At 39.4% G+C, this 27,260-nt stretch overlaps 1 protein-coding gene across 1 annotated transcript in view; it reads right to left on the bottom strand.

Moving 5' to 3' along the window:
• The window catches only part of LOC145981435 (sodium channel protein Nach-like), a 55,541-nt gene extending 32,062 nt beyond the window's left edge, over nt 1-23,479 (bottom strand). The window contains exons 1-3 of the mRNA XM_083114668.1: nt 23,238-23,479; nt 7,377-7,583; nt 3,255-3,414 (exon numbers count right to left, since the gene is read on the bottom strand). Coding sequence (XP_082970794.1) covers nt 3,255-3,414; nt 7,377-7,583; nt 23,238-23,479 — 609 coding nt within the window. The remainder of the gene's footprint in view (nt 1-3,254; nt 3,415-7,376; nt 7,584-23,237) is intronic.
• Between the last annotated feature and the right edge of the window lie 3,781 nt (nt 23,480-27,260).

The raw sequence follows: 27,260 nt of genomic DNA, 5'->3' as shown, positions 1-27,260 counted from the left end.
AATAGGTAAGCACGAATGCAAAAAGTGTCGAAATCAACGAGTGAGCCTGTTCGACAGATAGGATATAGGTAGGGACATTGAATTTTCGATATGCGCGAAATCGCGAAATGTGAAAAAAGATGCAATTTTGAACATTGTGCACGTAACTACACCCCCAATAATGAAATATGAACGAGTTTTATTCGCGAAGTAATGCGAAATCTGTGTTTTTCCACGAAATGAGCGCTTTTTCGCGAAATAACCGTGAAATATCATCAAATTAAGTAGAAAACACGCAAAAACCGGCAATCGAGGTTGTGCGCGCAAACTGTCGATTTGTAACAAAACGTTTGCGTAAAGTTTCCTACCACTTGCAGCTGTAGAACGTTTTATCTTCGATCACATCAGGAAGACGCTGCAAATTGGGATTTCCCATTCACATAATCTCAGTTCGATAACTTCGCTCCCTGTCAAGCTGCATTCCTTTCTTCCCCCGAATGTCTACTCAATTTCCAGTTTCATTGAACTTGCTAGCTGTAGCAGCGATAAGATTAGTCTGTTCCCGCACATCAAGGGAAACAATGGTGTCATTTGTGTTCAGTCATGAATGAATTTTGTTTATCATCATGTGATTTTCAACATGTGTTTGTGTATGTGCAGTAGTGATTATTTTATTTGTTGGACAGCAAGGATATCCTTTAAATACATACAATGAATAAATCACTTGAGATATGCAATTTAGAAATGAAGTGATTTTGTGTTGATGTTTTCTTTTTGGTTTGACAGCTAAGTACTTGTGTATGTGTACAGTATATAAAAATGAAGTAGTTTATCAATTTATAGCTCTTTTGTATGTTGTTGGTTTTTCCACCGCTGGTATATACCGCTGATCTAACATTTTATTTACCGCTGTCCTCAGTTTTTATTTACCATAAATTTGTCTCCCTAGATATAGGTAATCTCCTAAGTAATTGGAGAGCTCATTACTTTTATTGAACATTCTACTAACTTTAACAAACGTTACTATGTTACATGTTGCAATTACTGTACACTCATACCTCTTAAAGGAGGTATTCAAAGTGTCGTCCGGAAGCAATACTGTACGCGATTCCGTATTGAGTTTCGAATTCTTTCGAACACCCCCAGTTCATTTCGGAATTGGTCACAATTCTATTTGATTACAACGCCACCTCTCGGAAATGTTCTGTTTTGTAAACAATGAGGAAACTTCGGAACGCGCAAGGAGTAAAGCACTCGGTGTTTACAAAATGCAATCAGTGACGGCTTCTAACCACACATTCGAACACATTATTAGCTACCAACTAGGACGACGTTTACAAACAATGAAGTAAGTGGCGGCTTGTAACCACACATTCGCAATTATCTCGAAAACGGCGGACACATGTTTACTGAGCCTTTTTGCTTCTATTATCGTGTACTTTTAACTGTGTCAGTTTGAGCTATTACTTTTGATACACCCTGTATACATATTTACACATATAAAATATTATTTTTGCGAACCTTGACCTTCCCCTAAAATTATCTTAAGTTGTTTACAATTGAAACAACTAAAATATGCTACGTGTTCTGTATGCGTAATAAAATATTTGGTAAAAATTTACTATAGTTCAAACACCTATAATTTCTTCGTTTCATCAATTTTTGACATTCGTACTTACCTATCTGCTTCGCGGAACATTCCTTAAGATGTATTGACGTTTTTTTGATCACAGTAATTGCAATGTTTCACATTACGAGCACTTCTTTCACGTAGCCTTTACGCTTGCCTCGGACACAATATGGCGCGTACACCTTCCTACATAATCGCGCGTCGTGCTTGTCTCTTGTCGATTTTCATTCGTTATGCAGTGTTTCAATCTTCGGAACTCAAGAAATACCCGTGAACAAAGCTCTTCTGATGTAATTTTTTTAAAAACCTTTTTCGCATTTTTTTACGAAGGAAATTGTAATGTTTCGTGGCGCTATACGTGAATGGTTTTTGGGGCTATCCGTCCCGGAGTCGGTGGGAAATTGAAAGTAAAAAATTACTCTTGTTTGAAATTTTTGAGTCCGAATTTCCCAGCGACTCCGGGCTCCGCCCCTGGTGTAATTGACCTACCGCTCCCAACCGCTACCGCGGCCCCGCCTCCGCTCCGCTCCGGCTACCCGGCTTTCACTATAGAGGCCCTGTTAAAGGAGTGTTAGAAATTGGCCGGAGTCACCTGCCCCCAAATGAGCCCCAAACTTTTAAATTTGAAGAAATCCGTTTCCAGAATACGGAAAACTTACCTGAATTTCACCACGCATCCACGACACGTCATATTAGGCATATACCCACAGCCCATTCCTTCTAACGAGTTGCTTACATTCACTGCCACATTTTCGACATTCCTTTCCTTTCTTCACGATCCCGTGTTCAATTAAATTAAAAAATCCTCTGGATCTTCCACACCCGGTACGAATTTCACCACGCATCCACGACAAGTCATGTTTCTAACTTTCGTTGCAAACACAGACAGTTCGAAACACTGGATACCCAATGAACATGAACAAAACACAATCACGACGCGTGATGATGTACTAAGGTGTACGCGCCAAAGGCTATTCTCGGTCGGAGCATGAATTTTCAACGAAGAACATGAATTTCCGCTATGAAACATTCCCACATCAAGCAAAACACCTTCCCGATGTTAGATAATGCTACAGGAACTTATTGCGGTAAGTAGTTTCTCCTGTAAAAATGAAGAAATGTGTCCAAAGGATAGTAAATTAGTACCATATTTTTTAAGTAGCGCCTGATTGCTAACAAATTGTTACAGGAAACGTTATTCCTCTCGGTTAAATATTTAGGGGCTTTTAAAAATGTGATGTGATGCGTTGTTTACCGCATTTACTACACTCGTGACTTAGAGCTCGTTTCTGATTGGTTACGCTATGAAAAATGTTACGAAAATTGGGACAGCTCTATCCCCCAGTATGCCATGGTGTCTATAATGCCATAATATTTTCATGGTAGCATTTTGATAATTGCATAAACGTTAAGAAAACTGCTAAGGAAAAAGGTTTCGTCCTAAGCGGGCGTATGCCCCCGAATATTGAAATTTAAATTTAAAAAGATTTGTATCCCATTTCTGCGATTTAACAGACAAGCTTACACTACCTTCTAACTGTGTACGTAGAAGAGAAGTCGACATTCAATTGTCTTTACGGAAAGTCGCCCATTGATTGTATCCTAAAATTTAAACATTTACTGTTAACAATTGAAAGGGACCTACCCTGAGCATAATATCGTCGACGCTGAATCCATTGAGTTTCAGCAATTTGTCCAATCGTACGGCTGCCTTCTTGTCTAGGGACATTGTTGGATGTACAAATTGGCGGAGTTCCCTCAGCAAGTAGAAGGCATCAGATTCGTTAGAATCTGGTGGATATTTCCTGCAATGACAGTATTAGGCAGTTATTGAATTGAACATGTTTCACTAAATACCATGGTTGCCTGAGACAGTACTGATCTAACCACACATTGTCAAGAATTCACTCCAAATCTGTATTAAAAATTTGCACATTCCTGAATTTATGATCATTTAATAATGCCGTTAAAATGTTATTTTAAGTTTTGGTTTCCTTTTTTAATAAATGGACAAACGGACAGGGTGAACGATGTTAGTAATAAGATGTGTTTTATACAGCGTATATTGATAAAGATGTAGATTGATTGTATCTTTTGCAAATATGCTGTATAAAGAAACAAACTGCCGGAGTTTGTTTTGAGTTTTCGCTTAATTTTTGAAGCTCATATTGGGTCAAATATAGTGCACGAACATGGTGATGGACAATCTGCGCGGTAATACTCATTGATCCTACTGTACATTATTATTATGTCAATGATATGTCCGGGGATTGTGAAACCCTTTGGTCAAACAAAAATTTGAATATATGGAAAGCACGGGATAGCAATATGCGGAATCCACTTTAAATAAGTACCAGATGTTTAATACATAATTCAGGGATTACAAAGAATATTGCAAGTACGTTATTGAATTTAGTTCATGAAACCAGTTCAGAACGATTGAGGAACGCAAACATTTTGTGCGTGTATGTTTTGTTAAGCTGAGACTTCACATCCCTGCAGCTAGGCTACACTCAAATCACCCGCTTTTTTGTGCAATGTTTCGGTCCGCAGGATCACCGGACCTAACACCGTGTCACCTCTCTTTGTGGGGTTTCATCAAAGACAGGGTGCAGGGTCTCACCGATGCAGCGGGAAATCGCAGCCCTAAGGGAAACTGTCATCGCGACACTTTCGACAGGCCGATGTTGAGCGAGTGTGACAAGAACTAGACTATCGTGTCGATGTGTGACGTGTCACTCGTGGTGCACACATTGGAGATTTGTTGTAATAGCTCAATTATTTATGAAACACCCGGTATATCGACGAGTATACACACGGCCAACCCCCAACATAATGCTTTATCACAATCCCACTACAAGGCTCTCCCTTGTATAGCGGTAACTCTTCTATGGGCTTCCCTGCTTATGTAAAACTTGCCTCCAAATGTGATAGAAAAGATTCACAGAGAGAGAAGATGAGACAAACAATAAATGGAGAGGGAAGGATAGATATTGAAAGAAAATGAGAGAGCGAGAAAGAAATAGTAATAGAGGAACGAAACAGAGAGAGAGAGAGAATAAAGCGAGACAGAGATTGAGACATACAAAGAGGTACAGACAGGAAAGGAGAGATAGGAAGAAAACGGGAAATGAGAGAGAAGGGGAGAGATATAGGAACGGAACAAAGAGAAACAGATAGAAATAGAAAAGGAAAACTTAGGGAGGAGAAAGATAAATTACGAAACAGGACAAGATAGAGAGAGAGAGAGAGAGAGAGAGTGAGAGAGAGAGATAGGAAAATGGAGAATGAGAAAAATAGAAAAAACAGGAACGAGAGAGGAGAGATTGGCAGGGAAAGGATGGAAGGTAGAAGAAAATTAACAGAAATATAGAAGGAAGACAGACAGGGGACGAGAAAGAAGAGGAAGAATAACATGACAGAAAACTGGAATGACAATGTTGACATAGAAATGTTGGGGCATTCCATTCACAGGTGGGACACGCAGACTACATTAACTATTGTACTGATAATTAAGCAACATTTTTCTTAATTTGTGTGCAATTAATTATGAAACTTAAAACTGTTGATTAAACATAACTTCCTTTAGAATACTTTCCAAGATATTTAGTTATTACTAGAGCCCGAAAGTTCAGGCATTTATTTTCGTTAAAATAGGCAGGCAAAAAGGCATTTATAATGTGGTAAATAGGCACTAAAAATGAAAAAAAAAAGGCAAAATAAACCGAAAAAAGGCACATTTAGAAGTCGCTTACTTTTATCTATAATTTTTGGCAAAATGTTAAAATCTAAATTGGGAAGTGCATTTCAATTTTCTCTGTCTTGATTACACACAACTACAAGGTGCTTTTTATGTTCTAAACATTCATTGATAGTCGTCTGTCAGAGAGAATGTTTTTCATAATAGAAAATGATCTTTCTACTTCGACAGAAGTTATTGGAGCATACATAGAACAAGCTAATGTAGCTGGACTCATTTTGGTAACAGCATTTTCATCTTTTAGAATATCATAAATTGTTTTCAATTGTTTCAAGTCCTTATTTGCACTCACTACCCGTTTGCACTTTTCCGCAACAGCTCACCCCTTTTCTCCTGGCACTTCCATCATCTGCTGCATAGATTCATCGAAGATTTTCATGGATGCTATAATTGTAATTGTCTCTGGCAATGCACCATAATGTGCAAAAGTAAACTTGAATAGCACAGGAGTTTTTTTCACTTCACGAATTGAAGCCGCTTCATTTTCTGGAAGAGCATCGATCACCTCACTGATTTTTTGAAGGTTGTTAGCATAATATATAGCTGCTGATATCCAGGTTCCCTATCTCGTCAAGACTGGTTGCTGAGGTAAACTAAGCTCAATCGCAACATCCTGAAATTTTCGGGTTGGAGAGGGAAATTTCAGAAATATTTTCTTTGTGTTCGAAATCAACCTGTCCACTTCAGCAGTCAATCATGCACAAGAAATGTTAACCGAAAGGCAATATCCTGACTCAGCATGAAATATTTTTTTCTCACACTTTTCTCCTTCAGCAATGTTGAAACATGCGTGAGTTCAATATTACTTAAATAAGGCGAAAATGATTCACATAATAAACGGAAGAAAGATAAATGCCAACAACGTTTTTTGGGAGAAAAATAATTTATATACACATTTTTTTTAAAAAAAAATGTCAAATTTCATTGAAAAAGGCAAAAAAAGGCATTATAATTAAAAATAGGCAGTGGGGTCCCAAATAGGCAAAATAGGCAAAATGAAAAGGCTTCCAAAACATTCGAAACAACATAAGAAACGTATATCCGGAAAAATTTTATCAATATATGCAGTAGATAAAAAGAGGCATTTTGCCAAACTTCCGGGCTCTAATAATAAGTGAACAATTTTTGTGTCACTAGTGGGACAAATGAAACTCTGCTTCTTTACTTAACGAGAGATTTATTTTAATTACTGTGAATTGTCAAATTATGGAAATTAATCGTTTAAGACTGAGAGCAGGTAAATTACCTTTGAATATTCTAATGGAGTTTGAAGGGGAAATGTAACAAAGTAGAAATTCATTGTTTTTTGGTGTCAGGAGTGAGACACAATAAAGAACAAAAGTAAATCAAAAAGTTAAAATAAACTAATAATATATAATGTGTCTTCTATCTCCTAACTGAAATATGTTTAATGACAATTTTAAATTGTTGAATCACAAGATAAATTAAAGTTACAGCGTTAAATGTAATTTAATATTGCATTCAAGGTCATTTTGACAAGGAATCCACGAAATTTATTATGTCGTTATACATACACGATCACGTTTTTCTGAGGCTGAAGCCTCTAAAACCCCTTCTTAAATCCAGTTCTGTCATTGGGTCCATACTCTCTTAGGGAAAACTATAATCAGATATTTCAAAATATGATAATGGAAAGTAATGTCTCCTCCTTATGTTAGCATACCCATGCCTAATTTCAGAGCCCACTGCTGCCATCTAGCATCATTCTAGGAACTACTTCTAGCAGAGTTGCAAACTGCTAATATTAATTTAAGCCTAAGTTGACTTAAGTTTGACACCTGGAAGTTGATTTGTATTTTACGTAGCTTTTCTGCTTCTTTAGACTAATCGTAACGATGAAGATGAATGATAAAGGATCATCCGCAAAGAAAAAACCATGCCCAGGCCAAGGATCGAATCCTGATACTTGGTTATCGAGAAAGTGAGTCTCACATCGTAATCTGAAAGCTGATATTTTACAGCGAGTTCAAGTTAAAAATTACTTACATATTTTGAGCCATGGCTGAGGCAGCGGACAAATTAACCTTGTTGATGTTGCAAAACGTCACAGCTGGGAAAGGCACATTCCACACGGGGTAGTTTGTGGTGTCAATGGTGGTCAGAGTTCCTGCATCACTGTACACATGGATGACCTTCCAAGACAAGGCTATAGCCCATAGAATGGCGCTCACGCAGAAGAAGATCCAGAATAGCCTGTAATGAAAGAGCGTTTTCACACATACATACATATCTACACTCTACTAATTACATTTTTAATGCAAGATCAAAATGTTATTTCCGTTAGGTGATGCTATAATGTCCCATCTCCGCTGTTGGACTTTTTTTTCATCATTTTCAAGTAGACGTCACTGCCCACCCTAGCAGCACAGATAAACGTTTATAGGCAGATGTTGAACTTAGGGCGGAAAATTTCTGCGCTGGTCTGCTGGGAATTACTCTCCGCAAGAAGTTCCAAATAATCCGCTGAGAGGCGCCACTCGTACTCTTGCTGTAACTTGTACTTATAATAATCGACAAGAGATGGAGCTGACGTTGGCTCTGGTGACGTCAAGGTTAAGGCTTGAAATTTAGCAGTGCCATTTCTTGTCGAATACAAGAGTATTTCCCAACAGGTCAGAGCAGAGGTTTTTCATCCCTTAGTTCAACATCTGCCAATAATACGTTTATCTGTGCTAATAGCCTTAATGAGACATTTTCAAATAGCAACATCAACACGCCTCACTTCTGGATGTAAAGTATGAGGCTTCGTGAAGACACCCAATCAAACTGCATTTTTGCAAACTAACAAGGCTGTGGCGTCTGGTCTCAGTCAGTATAATCCTCTGTGGGGCATGTGTTGTGTTCTGGCGTGTGTGTGTGTATGTGATTGCCCCTTCATTCGTTTTATCTTATCACCATGCCAAAAGTGGCAAAAAAGCGAAGTAAAATAAATCAAATTTATCAATCCCTTCAAATGTTTTCTTCTTCTAACACTTAACAACATGACTTATGGATTTTGATCCTTCTAAAAGCGCCCATTGTGTACGTTATTTGTGTAATACCGGGTACCAATCCAAACTTCAATCCAATTCCATTTTCGCACGAAGTATAAATTAATTGGAAATAGAACTATTATTTTCTTAAAAGGGAAGAAGATTCAGAAATATTAGGAAGTCCATATTCCAAAACTTGGACTCAACTCGATACCTTTTCCCCATAAATCTCTAACTTCATGTGTGTTATATGCGTGTAATTCGACATAATCTCATTGACGTCACACTCCTAAATCGGAAGTGCATATACATCGAATATCGGCCAAAAAGAAAACAGAGTCCTCTGTTGAGCGTTAATTCATAGATATGGTATCGAAATATCTATACGGGACCGAGACCAGAATGAGATCGTCTTGTAAAAATGAAGACGAGAACGAGATCGCCTTGTAAAAATGAAGACCAGAACGTGATAGCCTTGTAAAAATGAAGACGTGAACGAGATAGCCTTGTAAAAATGAAGAAGAGATCGAGATAGCTTTGTAAAATTGAAGACCAGAACGAGATAGCCTTGTAAAAAAGAAGACGAGAAGGAGATAGCCTTGTAAAAATGAAGACCAGAACGAGATAGCATTGTAAAAATGAAGACCAGAACGAGATCGCTTTGTAAAAATGAAGACCAGAACGAGATAGCCTTGTAAAAATGAAGACCAGAACGAGATAGCCTTCTACAAATGAAGACTAGAACGAGATAGCCTTGTAAAAATGAAGACCAGAACGAGATAGCATTGTAAAAATGAAGACCAGAACGAGATCGCTTTGTAAAAATGAAGACCAGAACGAGATAGCCTTGTAAAAATGAAGACCAGAACGAGATAGCCTTGTACAAATGAAGACTAGAACGAGATAGCCTTGTAAAAATGAAGACCAGAACGAGATAGCCTTGTACAAATGAAGACTAGAACGAGATCGCCTTGTAAAAATGATGACCAGAACGAGATAGCATTGTAAAAATGAAGACGAGAAGGAGATAGCCTTGTACAAATGAAGACTAGAACGAGATAGCCTTGTAAAAATGAAGACCAGAACGAGATCGCTTTGTAAAAATGAAGACCAGAACGAGATAGCCTTGTAAAAATGAAGACCAGAACGAGATAGCCTTGTACAAATGAAGACTAGAACGAGATAGCCTTGTAAAAATGAAGACCAGAACGAGATAGCCTTGTACAAATGAAGACTAGAACGAGATCGCCTTGTAAAAATGATGACCAGAACGAGATAGCATTGTAAAAATGAAGACGAGAAGGAGATAGCCTTGTAAAAATGAAGACCAGAACGAGATAGCATTGTAAAAATGAAAACCAGAACGAGATCGTCTTGTAAAAATGAAGACCAGAACGAGATCACCTTGTAAAAATGAAGACCAGAACGAGATAGCCTTGTACAAATGAAGACGAGAACGATATCACTTTGTAAAAATTAAGGCGAGAACGAGGGCGTCTTGTAAAAATGAAGACGAGAACGAGATCGCCTTGTAAAAATGAAGACGAGAACAAGATCGCCTTGTAAAAATGAAGACCAGAACGAGATAGCCTTGTAAAAATGAAGACGAGAACGAGATCGCCTTGTAAAAATGAAGACAAGAACGAGATAGCATTGTAAAAATGAAGACCAGAACGAGATAGCTTTGTAAAAATGAAGACCAGAACGAGATGGCCTTGTAAAAGTGAAGACCAGAACGAGATCGCCTTGTAAAAATGAAGACCAGAACGTGATAGCCTTGTAAAAATGAAGACGTGAACGAGATAGCCTTGTAAAAATGAAGACGAGAACGAGATAGCCTTGTAAAAATGAAGACCAGAACGAGATAGCCTTGTAAAAATGAAGACCAGAACGAGATAGCCTTGTAAACATGAAGACGAGAACGAGATAGCCTTGTAAAAATGAAGACACGGACGAGATAGCCTTGTAAAAATGAAGACGAGAACGAGATCACCTTGTAAAAATGAAGACGAGAACGAGATAGCCTTGTAAAAATGAAGACCAGAACGAGATCGTCTTGTAAAAATGAAGACGAGAACGAGATCGCCTTGTAAAAATGAAGACCAGAACGAAATCGTCTTGTAAAAATGAAGACCAGAACGAGATAGCCTTGTAAAAATGAAGACCAGAAGGAGATCGTCTTGTAAAAATGAAGACATGAACGAGATCGCCTTGTAAAAATGAAGACCAGAACGTGATAGCCTTGTAAAAATGAAGACGTGAACGAGATAGCCTTGTAAAAATGAAGAAGAGATCGAGATAGCTTTGTAAAAATGAAGACCAGAACGAGATAGCCTTGTAAAAATGAAGACGAGAACGAGATAACCCTTGTAAAAATGAAGACCAGAACGAGATAGCATTGTAAAAATGAAGACAAGGACGAGATAGCCTTGTAAAAATGAAGACGAGAGCGAGATCGCCTTGTAAAAATGAAGACGAGAACGAGATCGCCTTGTACAAGTGAAGACCAGAACGTGATAGTCTTGTAGAAATGAAGACGTGAACGAGATAGCCTTGTAAAAATGAAGACGAGAATGAGATCGCCTTGTAAAAATGAAGACGAGAACAAGATCGCCTTGTAAAAATGAAGACCAGAACGAGATAGCCTTGTAAAAATGAAGACGAGAACGAGATCGCCTTGTAAAAATAAAGACAAGAACGAGATAGCATTGTAAAAATGAAGACCAGAACGAGATAGCTTTGTAAAAATGAAGACCAGAACGAGATGGCCTTGTAAAAGTGAAGACCAGAACGAGATCGCCTTGTAAAAATGAAGACCAGAACGTGATAGCCTTGTAAAAATGAAGACGTGAACGAGATAGCCTTGTAAAAATGAAGACGAGAACGAGATAGCCTTGTAAAAATGAAGACCAGAACGAGATAGCCTTGTAAAAATGAAGACCAGAACGAGATAGCCTTGTAAACATGAAGACGAGAACGAGATAGCCTTGTAAAAATGAAGACACGGACGAGATAGCCTTGTAAAAATGAAGACGAGAACGAGATCACCTTGTAAAAATGAAGACGAGAACGAGATAGCCTTGTAAAAATGAAGACCAGAACGAGATCGTCTTGTAAAAATGAAGACGAGAACGAGATCGCCTTGTAAAAATGAAGACCAGAACGAAATCGTCTTGTAAAAATGAAGACCAGAACGAGATAGCCTTGTAAAAATGAAGACCAGAATGAGATCGTCTTGTAAAAATGAAGACGAGAACGAGATCGCCTTGTAAAAATGAAGACCAGAACGTGATAGCCTTGTAAAAATGAAGACGTGAACGAGATAGCCTTGTAAAAATGAAGACGAGATCGAGATAGCTTTGTAAAAATGAAGACCAGAACGAGATAGCCTTGTAAAAATGAAGACGAGAACGAGATCGTCTTGTAAAAACGAAGGCGAGAACGAGATCGCCTTGTAACAAATGAAGACCAGAACGAGATAGCCTTGTAAAAATGAAGACGAGAACGAGATAACCCTTGTAAAAATGAAGACCAGAACGAGATAGCATTGTAAAAATGAAGACAAGGACGAGATAGCCTTGTAAAAATGAAGACGAGAGCGAGATCGCCTTGTAAAAATGAAGACGAGAACGAGATCGCCTTGTACAAGTGAAGACCAGAACGTGATAGTATTGTAAAAATGAAGACGTGAACGAGATAGCCTTGTAAAAATGAAGACGAGAATGAGATAGCCTTGTAAAAATGAAGACGAGAACGAGATAGCCTTGTAAAAATGAAGAGGAGAACGAGATAGGCTTGTAAAAAGGAAGACCAGAACCAGATAGCCTTGTAAAAATGAAGACCAGAACGAGATAGCTTTGTAAAAATGAAGACCAGAACGAGATAGCCTTGTAAAAATGAAGGCAAGGACGAGATAGGCTTGTAAAAATGAAGACAAGGACGAGATCGTCTTGTAAAAATGAAGGCGAGAACGAGATAGCCTTGTAAAAATGAAGACCAGAATGAGATAGCCTTGTAAAAATGAAGACCAGAACGAGATAGCTTTGTAAAAATGAAGACCAGAACGAGATAGCCTTGTATAAATGAAGCAAGGACGAGATAGCATTGTAAAAATGAAGCCTAGAACGAGATAGCCTTGTAAAAATGAAGACCAGAACGAGATAGCCTTGTAAAAATGAAGGCAAGGACGAGATAGCCTTGTAAAAATGAAGACAAGGACGAGATCGTCTTGTAAAAATGAAGGCGAGAACGAGATAGCCTTGTAAAAATGAAGACGAGAACGAGATAGCCTTGTAAAAATGAAGACGAGAACGAGATCGCCTTGTAAAAATGATGACGTGAACGAGATAGCCTTGTAAAAATGAAGACCAGAACGAGATAGCCTTGTAAAAATGAAGACGAGAACAAGATCGCCTTGTAAAAATGAAGACCAGAACGAGATAGCCTTGTAAAAATGAAGACGAGAACGAGATCGCCTTGTAAAAATGAAGACAAGAACGAGATAGCATTGTAAAAATGAAGACCAGAACGAGATAGCTTTGTAAAAATGAAGACCAGAACGAGATGGCCTTGTAAAAGTGAAGACCAGAACGAGATCGCCTTGTAAAAATGAAGACCAGAACGTGATAGCCTTGTAAAAATGAAGACGTGAACGAGATAGCCTTGTAAAAATGAAGACGAGAACGAGATAGCCTTGTAAAAATGAAGACCAGAACGAGATAGCCTTGTAAAAATGAAGACCAGAACGAGATAGCCTTGTAAACATGAAGACGAGAACGAGATAGCCTTGTAAAAATGAAGACACGGACGAGATAGCCTTGTAAAAATGAAGACGAGAACGAGATCACCTTGTAAAAATGAAGACGAGAACGAGATAGCCTTGTAAAAATGAAGACCAGAACGAGATCGTCTTGTAAAAATGAAGACGAGAACGAGATCGCCTTGTAAAAATGAAGACCAGAACGAAATCGTCTTGTAAAAATGAAGACCAGAACGAGATAGCCTTGTAAAAATGGAGACCAGAATGAGATCGTCTTGTAAAAATGAAGACGAGAACGAGATCGCCTTGTAAAAATGAAGACCAGAACGTGATAGCCTTGTAAAAATGAAGACGTGAACGAGATAGCCTTGTAAAAATGAAGACGAGATCGAGATAGCTTTGTAAAAATGAAGACCAGAACGAGATAGCCTTGTAAAAATGAAGACGAGAACGAGATCGTCTTGTAAAAACGAAGGCGAGAACGAGATCGCCTTGTAACAAATGAAGACCAGAACGAGATAGCCTTGTAAAAATGAAGACGAGAACGAGATAACCCTTGTAAAAATGAAGACCAGAACGAGATAGCATTGTAAAAATGAAGACAAGGACGAGATAGCCTTGTAAAAATGAAGACGAGAGCGAGATCGCCTTGTAAAAATGAAGACGAGAACGAGATCGCCTTGTACAAGTGAAGACTAGAACGTGATAGTCTTGTAAAAATGAAGACGTGAACGAGATAGCCTTGTAAAAATGAAGACGAGAATGAGATAGCCTTGTAAAAATGAAGACGAGAACGAGATAGCCTTGTAAAAATGAAGAGGAGAACGAGATAGGCTTGTAAAAAGGAAGACCAGAACCAGATAGCCTTGTAAAAATGAAGACCAGAACGAGATAGCTTTGTAAAAATGAAGACCAGAACGAGATAGCCTTGTAAAAATGAAGGCAAGGACGAGATAGGCTTGTAAAAATGAAGACAAGGACGAGATCGTCTTGTAAAAATGAAGGCGAGAACGAGATAGCCTTGTGAAAATGAAGACCAGAATGAGATAGCCTTGTAAAAATGAAGACCAGAACGAGATAGCTTTGTAAAAATGAAGACCAGAACGAGATAGCCTTGTATAAATGAAGCAAGGACGAGATAGCATTGTAAAAATGAAGACTAGAACGAGATAGCTTTGTAAAAATGAAGACCAGAACGAGATAGCCTTGTAAAAATGAAGGCAAGGACGAGATAGCCTTGTAAAAATGAAGACAAGGACGAGATCGTCTTGTAAAAATGAAGGCGAGAACGAGATAGCCTTGTAAAAATGAAGACGAGAACGAGATAGCCTTGTAAAAATGAAGACGAGAACGAGATCGCCTTGTAAAAATGAAGACGTGAACGAGATAGCCTTGTAAAAATGAAGACCAGAACGAGATAGCCTTGTAAAAATGAAGGCAAATACGAGATAGCCTTCTAAAAATGAAGACAAGGACGAGATCGTCTTGTAAAAATGAAGGCGAGAACGAGATAGCCTTGTAAAAATGAAGACCAGAACGAGATAGCCTTGTAAAAATGAAGACGAGAACGAGATCGCCTTGTAAAAATGAAGACGAGAACGAGATAGCTTTGTAAAAATGAAGACGAGAACAAGAACGAGATCGTAGACAATTCGAGACTTATCGAGACGAGGACAAGGTCTGAAAAATGAAGACGAGACCACAGCTTTAGTGTGACATATGGAAAATTACGGTATGAAGTTTCTGAAATCGTAGAATATCCTAGTTGCCTAACTGTTATTAATTAACCCAAAATAGGTTCTAACAAGCAAAAAAAAGTTATTTTTAGGCTCTTTAAAACTTCGTCAGTTGTTGTGTTTTTAATGAAACGCTGACATAACTTGTTATTTATTTTTTACCTGCAAAGGAAAAAATTGGTTAAAAACTTAAAACACGAGGTCTACTGATAACATTAAAAAATATATATTTACCAAAACTCATGTAGTCACAGTTACCGGAATACTAAAGAGAATTCTGGAATAAACATTTTGAACAAATTTATTCCATACATTTTTTCCTATTTTTGTATGTTTACTCATTGTCTATACATGTGTTAAAAGGTTGATTTGACCGTTTTCGAGCACGTAATCATTTTCCGCACATTAATGAAAGGAACCCAACTTAATGGAGAATCTAGAAACGTTCTTCGCTTTTGAAGTGAAATTGAGTTACGTTAGTCAATTGTTAAGGCCGCTTTTTGTGCTTTAAACTATAATTATTTACTAGCTTGTTACTTTGCGTTATCTAAATAATATATATCATATATTTATTCAAGTTCGGTGGGCTGAGGTTATTTCCAAGTGGGCTAGAGCCCACCTACGTCCACCCGGTGGAGACGTCCCTGATTCCGAGGGTTCGAAGCGCCGAAACGAGGCATGAAGCAGTAAAAACACATTAAGAAGTTGTTTGTCTGAGTGACTTTTACACGTTGTGAACGTTTGTGCAGTATATTTTCAGAGACGAGACGAGACTGATAAGGACGAGATCAAACCCACATTCCAAGTCTCGTCTCGTCACTGCGATTACCAATTCGATTCAAAAAGTAAACATATATTCAGAGTCAATTTGCGAGCGACGGTAAGTTACGTTCTTTTTAACCAATTTAGCCAATAATGTATTGTGATGTTGAGAAACGATATACCTTAATGCATCTTATCTTCCATCTATTGCAATACGTAGTTGCTGTGTTGAAACCCATTATTGAGTGATAATTGATTTTCCACATATAACATATGCACGCCACCTATTAGTGGCAAATATAACCCATATAAGTCTTTCTTTGTCACGGATGCTCTCCGATGGCGCAGTGGTGGCGTCGTTGCCTTGTAATCAAGGGATCCCGGGTTCGATACCTGGTGGAGGCACATAGTGTTTCGGATCCCACTTTAAACTGTAGGTCCAGTCCCGATTACCCTTACTGTGCATAAAGTGGACTTAAAACACCAACCCAATCAATTTCTTTGTCACTGAGATTTCCTTTCTTGATCAGCAGTATTCAGACGTGCATAAGCATCATGTTTTCCGATAACTGGATGAAGAAAATTCTTTGCGGGTTATGCTCATAACTCGCGCAATTTCGACGTGACATTCAGTGGCGTTTTGTGCGCTCGCATGTTGATATTGGGTTTCCCAATGCTCGAAATGACTAAAAATGTCAGTGTGTATAATCTGTCTGAGAAAATCTGTGCAAGAAGTGACTCGAGAGAGCCAGATCAATGAACACGTGAGAGGGAACGGGATTGCGTGGAGGGGAAAAGCGACAGGTGATATTTGCCGTTTGCAGCAGTGTTTACTCCGCCCACTTGTTTTCTCCACTTCTCTACCGTTATGCGCGGCCTTTCTCGAAAGGTTCCCAGGATAGCACATTCATTTCATTTTACAGCACATTGAAATGCCATTAAATCAGTGTTGTCTGTCACCCTGGAGACCCTCGACACAAGATACCCTTGCTTACATTTTATTACTTTTCTCCTTAACCAATCATCAGATCTCCTTGAAATTTTACACAAAGTTCAATGAAATAATAAGGATTTCAGAAAAAAATACATCAACACTCAAAAGGTTTTACAAATGCCTATAAAAAGACTAATGACATTTCAAAGTGCTGTAAAATGAAAACTGTTTGAGAGAGAGTAAAAAACATTTAAGGGGCTTCTTTCAACCATAACGGAAAGCTGTATACCAAATTTCATCGATATCGGAGTTGGTGGGTGCCCTGACCACGTTGAAATGGCATGGAATGGCCCAAAGTTTAAATATGCTCTCATTACCTCAAGCGATATTGAACGTAGCATCAGTCAATATAAATTTCTTCCTTTCAGAAAACTATTATTAAAGGACGTGCGCACACACAGTTGCGATCTAACTTTACAACAAGCGAATGTACTCAATTCTTTATCTTCCTTTTCTACTATACTCTATCCTGGGAACATTTGGAGAAAGGCCGCTCATAACGGTAGAGAAGTGGAGAAAACGAGTGGGCGGAGTAAACACTGCTGCAAGCGGCAAATAACACCTGTCGCTTTTCCCATCCACGCAATCCCGTTTCCTCTCACGTGTTCATTGATCGGGCCCTCTGGAGTCACTACTTGCACAGATATACCCGGACAGATTATACACACTGACATTTTCAGTCATTTCGAGCATTGGGCAACCCAATGTCAACATGCGAGCGCACAAAACGCCACTGAATGTCACGTCGAAAGTGCGCGAGTTATGAGCATAACCCGCAAAGAATTTTCTTCATCCAGTTATCGGAAAACATGCTGCTTATGCACGTGTGAATACTGCTGATCAAGAAAGGAAATCTCCGTGACAAAGAAATTGATTGGATTAATTTGGTATTTTAAGTCCACTTTATGCACAGTGGGGCTAATCGGGACTGGACCTACAGTTTAAAGTGGGATCCGAAACACTATGTGCCTCCACCGGGTATCGAAATCTGAGTTGATGGGGTCAAAATCTTAGTTTGTTGCGTTGATTTGATGTGGAATGACCCCTATGCTTATTTCACAGCGAAAGCTTGCATTCTCTATTGTTGAAAAAAAATTAGAATAGCAAATAAATTATCAATTGATGAGGGAATCTGACCAAACGTTAGAACATCGCCTCTTCGCACAGTACACTGACTCAATCGTGCAAGCAATACCTAGCATACCGCTGGCCTAGCACTAACATTCCTCCGTCGCTACTGGGTTCGGCCGCCTGATAGAGTTAATCAACCAGGTGGTGGAGGAATGAAAACCTGCAGTCAACACATTATGACAGGGAATAAAACGTCGCCTTTGGGATGAAAATAAGAGTTATCGTAGATCACAGAAACCGTTGGGATGAGCACGGTAAGATCCGTGAGCGAGTTGAATCACGGAGGACGCCCGAGCTCTGTCTTCTTCATCTTCCATCTTCTCGGACAGGCGGGACAACGAGTTAAACTTAACCACTCGCTTTTCTTCGAGCTACATCCTTGTGTCTCCAGCGATCCCAGTCACTAAATGGAGTCACACTACATGGTCTATTTGCGGGCAACCGCCACCAATTATTTTTAACCCTTATTTTAGACCATCCCACCGCACCCCTGTTGACGATACAAGCATTTTCTGCCAACTTTTATTCCCTCAACAAAGGCATCATGGTGGAAACGCTCGGCTCAATGTAATTTTGTACACGACACTACAGGTTACCAAAATGTTAACCCCTCCTTGGCTCCAACCCAGCATGGCAGGAATACCGGCTTCATTGTAGCTTTTGAGCACGACCGTACATGTTACCAATTTTCTTTACAACTTTCTCTTTTATTAATTAACAATGACCCCAACGTTAATCGAAAGCATTACTAACAATCCCTAAATTCTTAATTAGCATATCCCCTCCCTCGTTGCTCTTGACAATAACAAATCAGGTGACAAACGTAGGTAGCATCGTGGACAGGCAATTTTAGTGCATTTCTTGTTTTCTGCACTCAAACGAACACTATCCGAAAGTACTCAAGGCGTTACTCCTACGACAATACATGCAAAAATAACGCGACCACTTGAAATCTTTACCAACTCGACTGTACATATTTCTTGTTTACTCCCAGTCCCTCTTACACTAATCGTACAAGCAATGCAAACCAAAAAAAAATAAGAAACATTAATTTAAAAAGAAAACTAAATAACCCGTGCGAGTGAAGAATAATAATTGTAATAATAATAATTAATAATAATAGGTCATAATAATTAACAAGAATAACAATAATAATTGTTAATATCACAATAAGCCCCCAATCAAAAACTAATCTCATCTACTTTAAATGATCATAAAAACACACTCGGAAACCCGACACGTTTAACTGGAAGAATATGCCACGCGTGGACTTTGATCCATGAGAAAAAACAATAAGAAACCACGTTGCCAAATGTCCCGTAGCTGCTACAACCGATATATGAGCGGAAAGAAAATGTAATCAATTCTGAACAAAGCTTGGCCAAGAAAGGACGTGGCAAATAATAAGTACAAAGCGCTGAGAATTGTTTCCTTGAATGGAAACTTAACGTGAAGCCACAGAATACATGCATTCAGAATTGCATGTGTGGATAAATGAGGCCATATGTGCAACAATAAAGGTCGCGCACCTTGCCACAATCAGCTGAATTTGCAACTGCCTAGAATTACTGATGGTACAGTTTTGGCAAGCAGGATGAAAAAGAGTATTGTAAATAAAGAATCATCCTGCACTGAATCAGCTGTAATGCTGCAACTGCCAAAGAACACTGCTCATGACACAGTTTTGGCAGAAAAAATAAAGAAATTAAACAAACACGTGAACACAAGAAGGTCCGAATTGCTCGCTCAGAAAATATACAGGATGGCTCAATAAGTCAATTAACACCCTCAGTACAAGGCCATGCGGCATGGAATGTAAAAATGGCGATGACCAATCATTGCCTGGCCAAGGGGTAACCACATTGACACCACCCACACGGTCGGCGGCCATCTTGATGTCCGCCATCTTGAATTCAACTTCTGAATTTTAAATGGGAAGGGGGTCGTGCGACATATCAAAATGGGCTAGAATTTCACGAGAAATGCAATGGTGAAGGTTTTTTCGACGTATCTTTAACCAGTAAAAAGTTATGACTGAATTCTTGTACCAATTTGCTCCTTTTCGAGGTGTTAGAAAAATGCCTTAAAAATTTGTTTAGCGCATCGGTAATGCATCGAGATCAAAGTGACGTCTAGGGAGAGACGTTCGCATGCCATTGCACACGATTTTAATCGGATACATGCATGAAGAGCTGTGCATTATGAATGGTTGTCGCGAACAATTTACAGTGTGACGCTTCCATTGAATTAAAAGTCCTTCACAGTGACAAGGCTAATTTTTATGTTCATAAGGAAGTTCATAAACAGAATATTCGATGCTTTTTATCTGATAACCCATTTTCGACAGATCAAAGCTGAATAGTTAGTTTTGGTAAGTTAATGGTGTGGCGTGCTGTGTGGAACACGATTGGTTAGTCAATTTTCCATCAACGGAACCTTAAATGCTTAGGGCTACTTGGATTTGTTAAATAAACAGTTTTTTTTCATCCTTGCTTGTGGAAGAAGGTACTTTTTTCAGAGTTTTGTCAATAGGGAAGAACACCAGAACACTTATGGGAACGTTATGAACCTGTTTTTGTCCAAAGTTAGTTATCACATGACAAGGGTCGCATATTCTGTCTATGAACTTCCTTATGAACATAAACATTAGCCTTGTCACTGTGAAGGACTTTTAATTCAATGGAAGCGTCACACTGTAAATTGTTCGCGACAACCATTCATAATGCGCAGCTCTTCATGGATGTATCCGATTAAAATAATGTGCAATGGCATGCGAACGTCTCTCCATAGACGTCACTTTGATCTCGATGCATTACCGATGCGCTAAACAAATTTTAAGGCATTTTTCTAACACCTCGAAAAGGAGCAAATTGGTACAAGAATTCAGTCATAACTTTTTACTGGTTAAAGATACGTCGAAAAAACCTTCACCATTGCATTTCTCGTGAAATTCTAGCCCATTTTGATATGTCGCACGACCCCTTTCCCATTTAAAATTCTGAAGTTGAATTCAAGATGGCGGACATCAAGATGGCCGCCGACCGTGTGGGTGGCGTCAATGTGGTTCCCCCTTGGCCAGGCAATGATTGGTCATCGCCATTTTCACATTCCATGCCGCAGTGGCCTTGTACTGAGGGTGTTAAGTGACTTATTGAGCCACCCTGTAGTTTATTTTTGCTTCACATTGGAAAGTACATGCAGTGCGTGTAATAATAATAATAATAATAATAGAATAAATAAATAAAGGAAAAGAAAAGTTATCACTTAATAAAACATGATCACTCTTGCCCACTAAGTTCCGTCGTAAGTAATACGCTTTATGCTCCCCACAAACCCTTCACATTTGGTTTATCTCCCCCTCCCTACCCCTTCTCTCAAGAAAAGAAATCGCAAGTTAGATATCAATTTAGTTTAGGGTGAGTCAGGGGTGCCTAAACCCCTGCACGCATACACAACAATGCATCCTCAAAAACCCACAATAAACTCAAAATACAAGAAGGAAATGTCTAGTACACCCTACAGCAAAAGTATTCCCCGCATCCGACGGTCCCTTCTAATCAGGTATATCAACTCACACCAACTTCTCTAAACTCGTTCGCCCTTCTCTCTTTCTCTCTCTCTCTGCACGGCCCTGCCACCAACTCCAGAGGATGACCACCAGACGAACTCCACCTTAAGGACGCCGACACAAGACAGACACAACTTCCGCCACACACAATCCCCACGCACTATCGAATACAACGGAAGCCACCACCAAGGACACCCTCCTACTTCAAGGACCACATAACCCCACCCCTCCCCCATCAACAGTGATGACATACTCCCAAGCCAATGAAGAGATCCCCAGTGTGCACCAGCAACAAGTAATGCAATATCAGCAAGCAAACCAGTGCGTGTTACGCAAGAAAGTGCGAGTTCCACAAGCTCAATCATAAATAAGGTGCCAGGATGCAATAGTGTTTGTACTTTGATTTGTGGATGAGGAGCCAAGTTTATTTGCTGAAGCAAGGAGTTGTCACATAATGAAATTCATGCATTTAAAAATGCACAGGCAATGGCATTCACATACCTGAGGTGAATGTGAATTTTGGGGCGTATATTTTTGAGACATTTATTGGAAGGTTTACATTTTTATATCAACCTAGAAGTATGTACTTCTTCTACATTTTTACTACATGATATGTGGCCGTAAACATTTGCAGTGTTCACACTCTGCCCACATGGACTCTCGTCGTTGAACTTATTATTGGTGTTTGGTATTCCTTTTACTTCGCAGTTCTAAATATTCTCCTACTGGTGATTTTGAATGTTGCAAATGCAATTTTTATGCAATAAAAGTCATCGTCCCTCCTGCTCCTGCCATATGCAACCATCCAGAGATGGATGCTAACTTAGTGGGGGGAATGATGAGGGAGCCTGAGCAAACGTTAGAACATCGCCTCTTCACACAGTACACTGACCCAATCTTGCAAGCAATACCTAGCATACCGCTGGCCTAGCATTAACATTCCTCCGTCGCTACTGGGTTCGGCCGCCTGACAGAGGTAATCAACCCAGTGGTAGAGGAATTAAAACCTGCAGGGTCAACACATTATGACAGGGAATAAAACGTCGCCTTTGGGATGAAAATAAGAGTTATCGTAGATCACAGAAACCGTTGGGATGAGCGCGGTAAGCGCCGCGAGCGAGTTAAATCACGGAGGACGCCCGAGGCCAGACGAGACGGCGACACCGGCATGGGCCTGCGGGTAGCCAGCGGCGATTGGGCCAGGTTGGTTGTGTGCAGAGAGCTCTGTCATCTTCATCTTCCCTCTTCTCGGCCAGGCGGGCCAACGAGTTAAACTTAACCACTCGCTTTTCTTCGAGCTACATCCTTGTGTCTCCAGCGATCCCCATCACTAAATGGAGTCACACAACACTATATTTACAATAATCACAGATTCCAAAACGAATAAAATGCAAATGAAATGAAAGCTTTTGGTATTTAACATAAAAAGAGAAAATGTAGTAGTAATATAATTAATATGGAATTTATGTTCGTGGATGTTTGAAAATATTAAAACAATACATAAAATAACTTAAAAACATGTCAAATATGTGTCATGCATAAAAATAGCATTTTTTGAGCTTGTATACCACACTACGCAAAAATAATACAAAATAACATCAATTTTATTAGCATTTGAAGATGTGTATTTACATAGAAATCTGTTCCTGATGATAACTAAATCCCCTTCGAGCAAGTGTGATTCCCTGACAATCCCAGGCACCCAACGACCCGTTTGGTGAGAATGAGGGAGGAACATAAATGTATCCTCTCCTGCTCACCCCCTCAAAAAAATCCTTTGATTTAGATTGAATGATAGAAAGAGCTACGCAATTCAGTTAGCTCCTTCGACCATCCAACCTTTCAAACGTGTCATGTACGAGTAGTTTTAGCCACAAAACCGTCATTGTTTCGCGGAACGCTTGGTTAATAATGTATTAACTTACCTTTCAAACCAATGCCTGTTCTCCTCTACTATGTACTTTAAACCATGTAGAGAAGTCAATTGAAAGTAACTAAGAACCTCATTCTTAAGAATTCGTGTCCGACAACCTCTCTGGTTTTGTGTTGTTGACACACTAGCGGCATCTATCGTCGAATTTTTCACCCATCCTTCCAAAGGAATTCTATGCTGCATTTCGTCCACTTGCAGAACACATCGCTCTACATCCGTCACTCCGGCAAACATCTAACTTCTGAAGACCGTATGGTAGCAAGCACGCGCTCCATTATCCATTAGTCGATACAATCGTCCATTAAAGGCAGCGCTAATTCTCCATTAAGTTCAAACTGACGTCAAAAGCCAGAGCCAAAATCGATACTTCTTTTGTTCATTGTGTACACAGTCATATTGAAAGCTTTTTGAGTTAAACTGTAGCATGCAAACGAACAAAATGGATTTTCTCAAGTAACAGTCTGCACGAAGATTCTAGTGATTTTGTTGCTAAACGGAAGCACTCTCATGCAAATAATTGGTGTTAATGTAGTATATGAGGCAACAGTGTGGAATCATGTGAAACTACAGGTAACGTAATTTGACGTTAGTGATAAATGATCCCACATCACTTATAGAAGGCTCACAGCAATACACTTTGGAAGTATCGTCAAAACGATAATGACCAGGAAAGGAACAAATGTTGCAATTTTAAGTCAAATAGAGGTTAAACAGGGCAAAATTAAGATGACAGAAACGTGATGGACAGTTCTATCAAATAAAGTGCAACATAAGGGAAAACTATTTCCTAAAGAATCTGCACTATTTTAACAGAATTGAGGGTATTATTTGTGACGATTACAACTGGAAATGTGGAAAGAAAAAAAAAACAGTTCTGTTTTTCACGGATGAAGTGTTGCAACTGTAAAGAAAATAATAAACAATGGAGAAAGTGAGATGGCAGGATTGTGATTTGCGTCTCCCCCCGCACTACCAAGCGTACATTTTATGTGCGTCTTCTTATTTTCTTCTTATTTTTGTGATATTCACATCCTACAAATTTTGAAATGAATAAACAGAGATTAGAATTGTTGTTTTAAGTTCACTTGATGCACAGATAGGCTAATCGGGACTGGATTTACACTTTAAAGTGAGACCTGAAGAACTGTGCAGTGCGCCTGTACCGGGAGTGGAACGAGAGACCCTTTAATTGTAAGGCGATGACGCCAAGGGGGAGGAATGGAAACAACGAAAAATTTATTAAAATAATATAGTTGATATATTTAAAGATTCTCTGTATTTCTGATTTTAAAAAAGGTTTAGCAAGCTTAAGAATATTTCAGTTATACTCTGTCCCAGCTAACTGTAGAGCAGGCAAACGAAATCAAGTCTCTGCGCAAGTAGTGACGAGAGACTTCTCCACCAATGAACACGTGAGATGAACGGAATTGCCTGCAGTGGAGGAAAGTGACTGCCTATCCAGCAGCGTGTACTGCTTCGCTGGCCACTCAACTTCGCTCGCTTCTCTGACGGTATGCGCAACCTTGTTCCACAGTTAGCTGGGATAGGGTATAAGTCTGAATATCTGAAGAATATATTTAAAAGCGTACTATTACTACTACATTTGGTAACAAAAATATCCCGTAGTGTGTTAACAGAATATACCTTTGCCAAATGCAAATCTCTATGTCGCATGTTCTGACTTTAGTGTTTATATATATATACAGGTAATGGACAAAATAATATGAACACCTTGGTTTGCAAAGGCCTATATACGCCGTCGTGGAAAAGGAACAACACTCAGCAGAGATTTCAACCATCTAGTGGCGATGAAAGCAAACATATCAGTCTATCAGAAGCTGGTGTGAGAGTTGCATGCGAGCAGTCAGCTATCCGTCAAATGCAGGTATGTCCGACCTTTCAGACTTCAAAAGAGGCATGATCATAGGAGCCCGCCTGGCTGGAGCATCTGTGACAAAAACAGCTACACTTGTTGGTGTAGCACGGAGCAGTGTCAATAGTGGGCGAAAAACAAAGTTATCCAACAGGGATCGACGTGTGTTGAAGCTAATAGTGACTCGAAAGCACAAGACAACACTGTCCCAGATAACCGCAAAGATGAACAATCACCTCCAGGACCCTGTATCAACGAAAACCATTCAAAGGGAGCTGCATTTTGTGAACATTCATGGCAGAGTTGCCATCCCCAAACCGTTGGTGACTCCACGTAATGCAGTGACACGAAGAAGGTGGTGCCAAGAACACAAGAATTGGACACAGCAGCAATGGGAACATGTGATATGGTCAGACAAATGGTCTTTCACATTATTTCAGACCACAGGACGTGTTTATGTGGGGAGAACTCCTGTTGAAGCATTTGATATTGGCTGCTTAGTGCCTACCGTGAAACATGGTGGGGGGTCTGTGATGGTTTGAGGGGCTATATCTTGGAATGGTGTTGGCCCACTTGTCGTCCTGCGTGGGAGAATCAACGCAGAGAAGTACTGCACCATCCTGGGTGACCACCTCCATCCCATGGTTCAGACTTTGTTTCCCGATGCATGCCCCATCTTCCAAGATGATAACGCCCCTATTCACACTGCTAGGTGCGTTGGTGCAAGGTTTGATGAGCACAGTGATGAGGTAGAACATCTCATCTGGTGTCCACAGTCCCCCGATCTTAACATCATTGAGCCTTTGTGGGGTATTTTGGAGGCCAAAGTGCGTAATCGGTTTCCACCTCCAATGACACTTTCGGAACTTGAGACTGTTTTGTGCGAGGAGTGGCTACGTGTTCCAGTTCACACTGTACAGGACCTTTATTTGTCTATCCCACGTAGGATACAAGCTGTCATTCAGGCAAGGGGGGGGCCCAACCCCCTACTAATACAAGTTTTCTGCAATTGCATTGGTGTTCATATTATTTTGTCCATTACCTGTATATATACAGGGTGTCATTTTAATGGCGCCCACGGACCACGGAAACGTATAGAGGACATCAAAACAAACAACTTTTTTCAGTAACATTTTTCTCGTTGGAGCGTCGTTCCGGCGCTACAGTCGTTCAAAAAAGCCCGTTTTGCCGCCTGTATGCTGGCAACCACACACAACATTTGATTGCATTTGTGACGTCATATCCCGTCGTGAAGCGATGTGTTCCAGGGTTGCCAGGAACACACATATTCTGTGAATAATAGCAAACTACCAACCACATTATTAGCTGTAAAACGAAGGGAGAAACGCGTCCAGTAGACAAACCCGGAAATGAACCAACCATAAGAAAATGATTAAAAAAACAACGCATTCAAAAGAAAGTGGTTATATCGGGTTTTGTCTCTCAGCCTACATGTTCAATATTTGCAAATATCATTGCAAGGTTGATATCTACAGGTTACGTCTATACATTTGTCCTGATACACGCGTTGTGGTATTGTTTGTGGTGCTGATAATGGAAGCATCCGAGGTTCACGTTGTTACATTACGTCTGAAACACATACAGTAGGATCCATATCTATTTTCATTAATTTCTCTCTTCCATCTTGTGTATTTTTAAGCGATGGATTTTTATGTTTGTTGTTGCAGAAGTTGTCAACAGCTTGTTTTGAGTTTTATTTTAATTCTTGAAGCTCTTATTGGGTCAAATAAAGTGTATGAACATGGTGATGGATAATTTGCACGGTACAGTGGATCCCACTCTACAATCCCAGGAACAACGTATCAGAAGGATAAGTGGATAGAATAACATATAAATCTGCAAAGAATCCATTTTAAAATCTCCAAATTGTGATTGTAGTAATTCAAGAGCGATGTTCATCATATTATTTTCAAATGTCCTACTTATACTTTTCAGAAAAGAAACATTTTATTCAAAGTATTATAAAATGTGTTTTTTTTTCATACATTTGACTTCATTTTTGAACGCAACAGATATTCGATATATTGTGATTGCTTTTTGAGACAAGCTAATATAAAATTGAATTTTTTAGGAAATGAACGAGTGAATGTAGTTATATGTAAACACGTTTCTTAAGAATAT

The sequence above is a fragment of the Lepisma saccharinum genome, chromosome 29, assembly GCF_977018435.1.
Source record: "Lepisma saccharinum chromosome 29, izLepSacc3.1, whole genome shotgun sequence".
Classification (NCBI taxonomy): Eukaryota; Metazoa; Arthropoda; class Insecta; order Zygentoma; family Lepismatidae; genus Lepisma; species Lepisma saccharinum.
The sequence above is the reverse complement of the archived record's forward strand: the minus strand, read 5'-3'. Positions and strand labels throughout refer to the sequence as shown.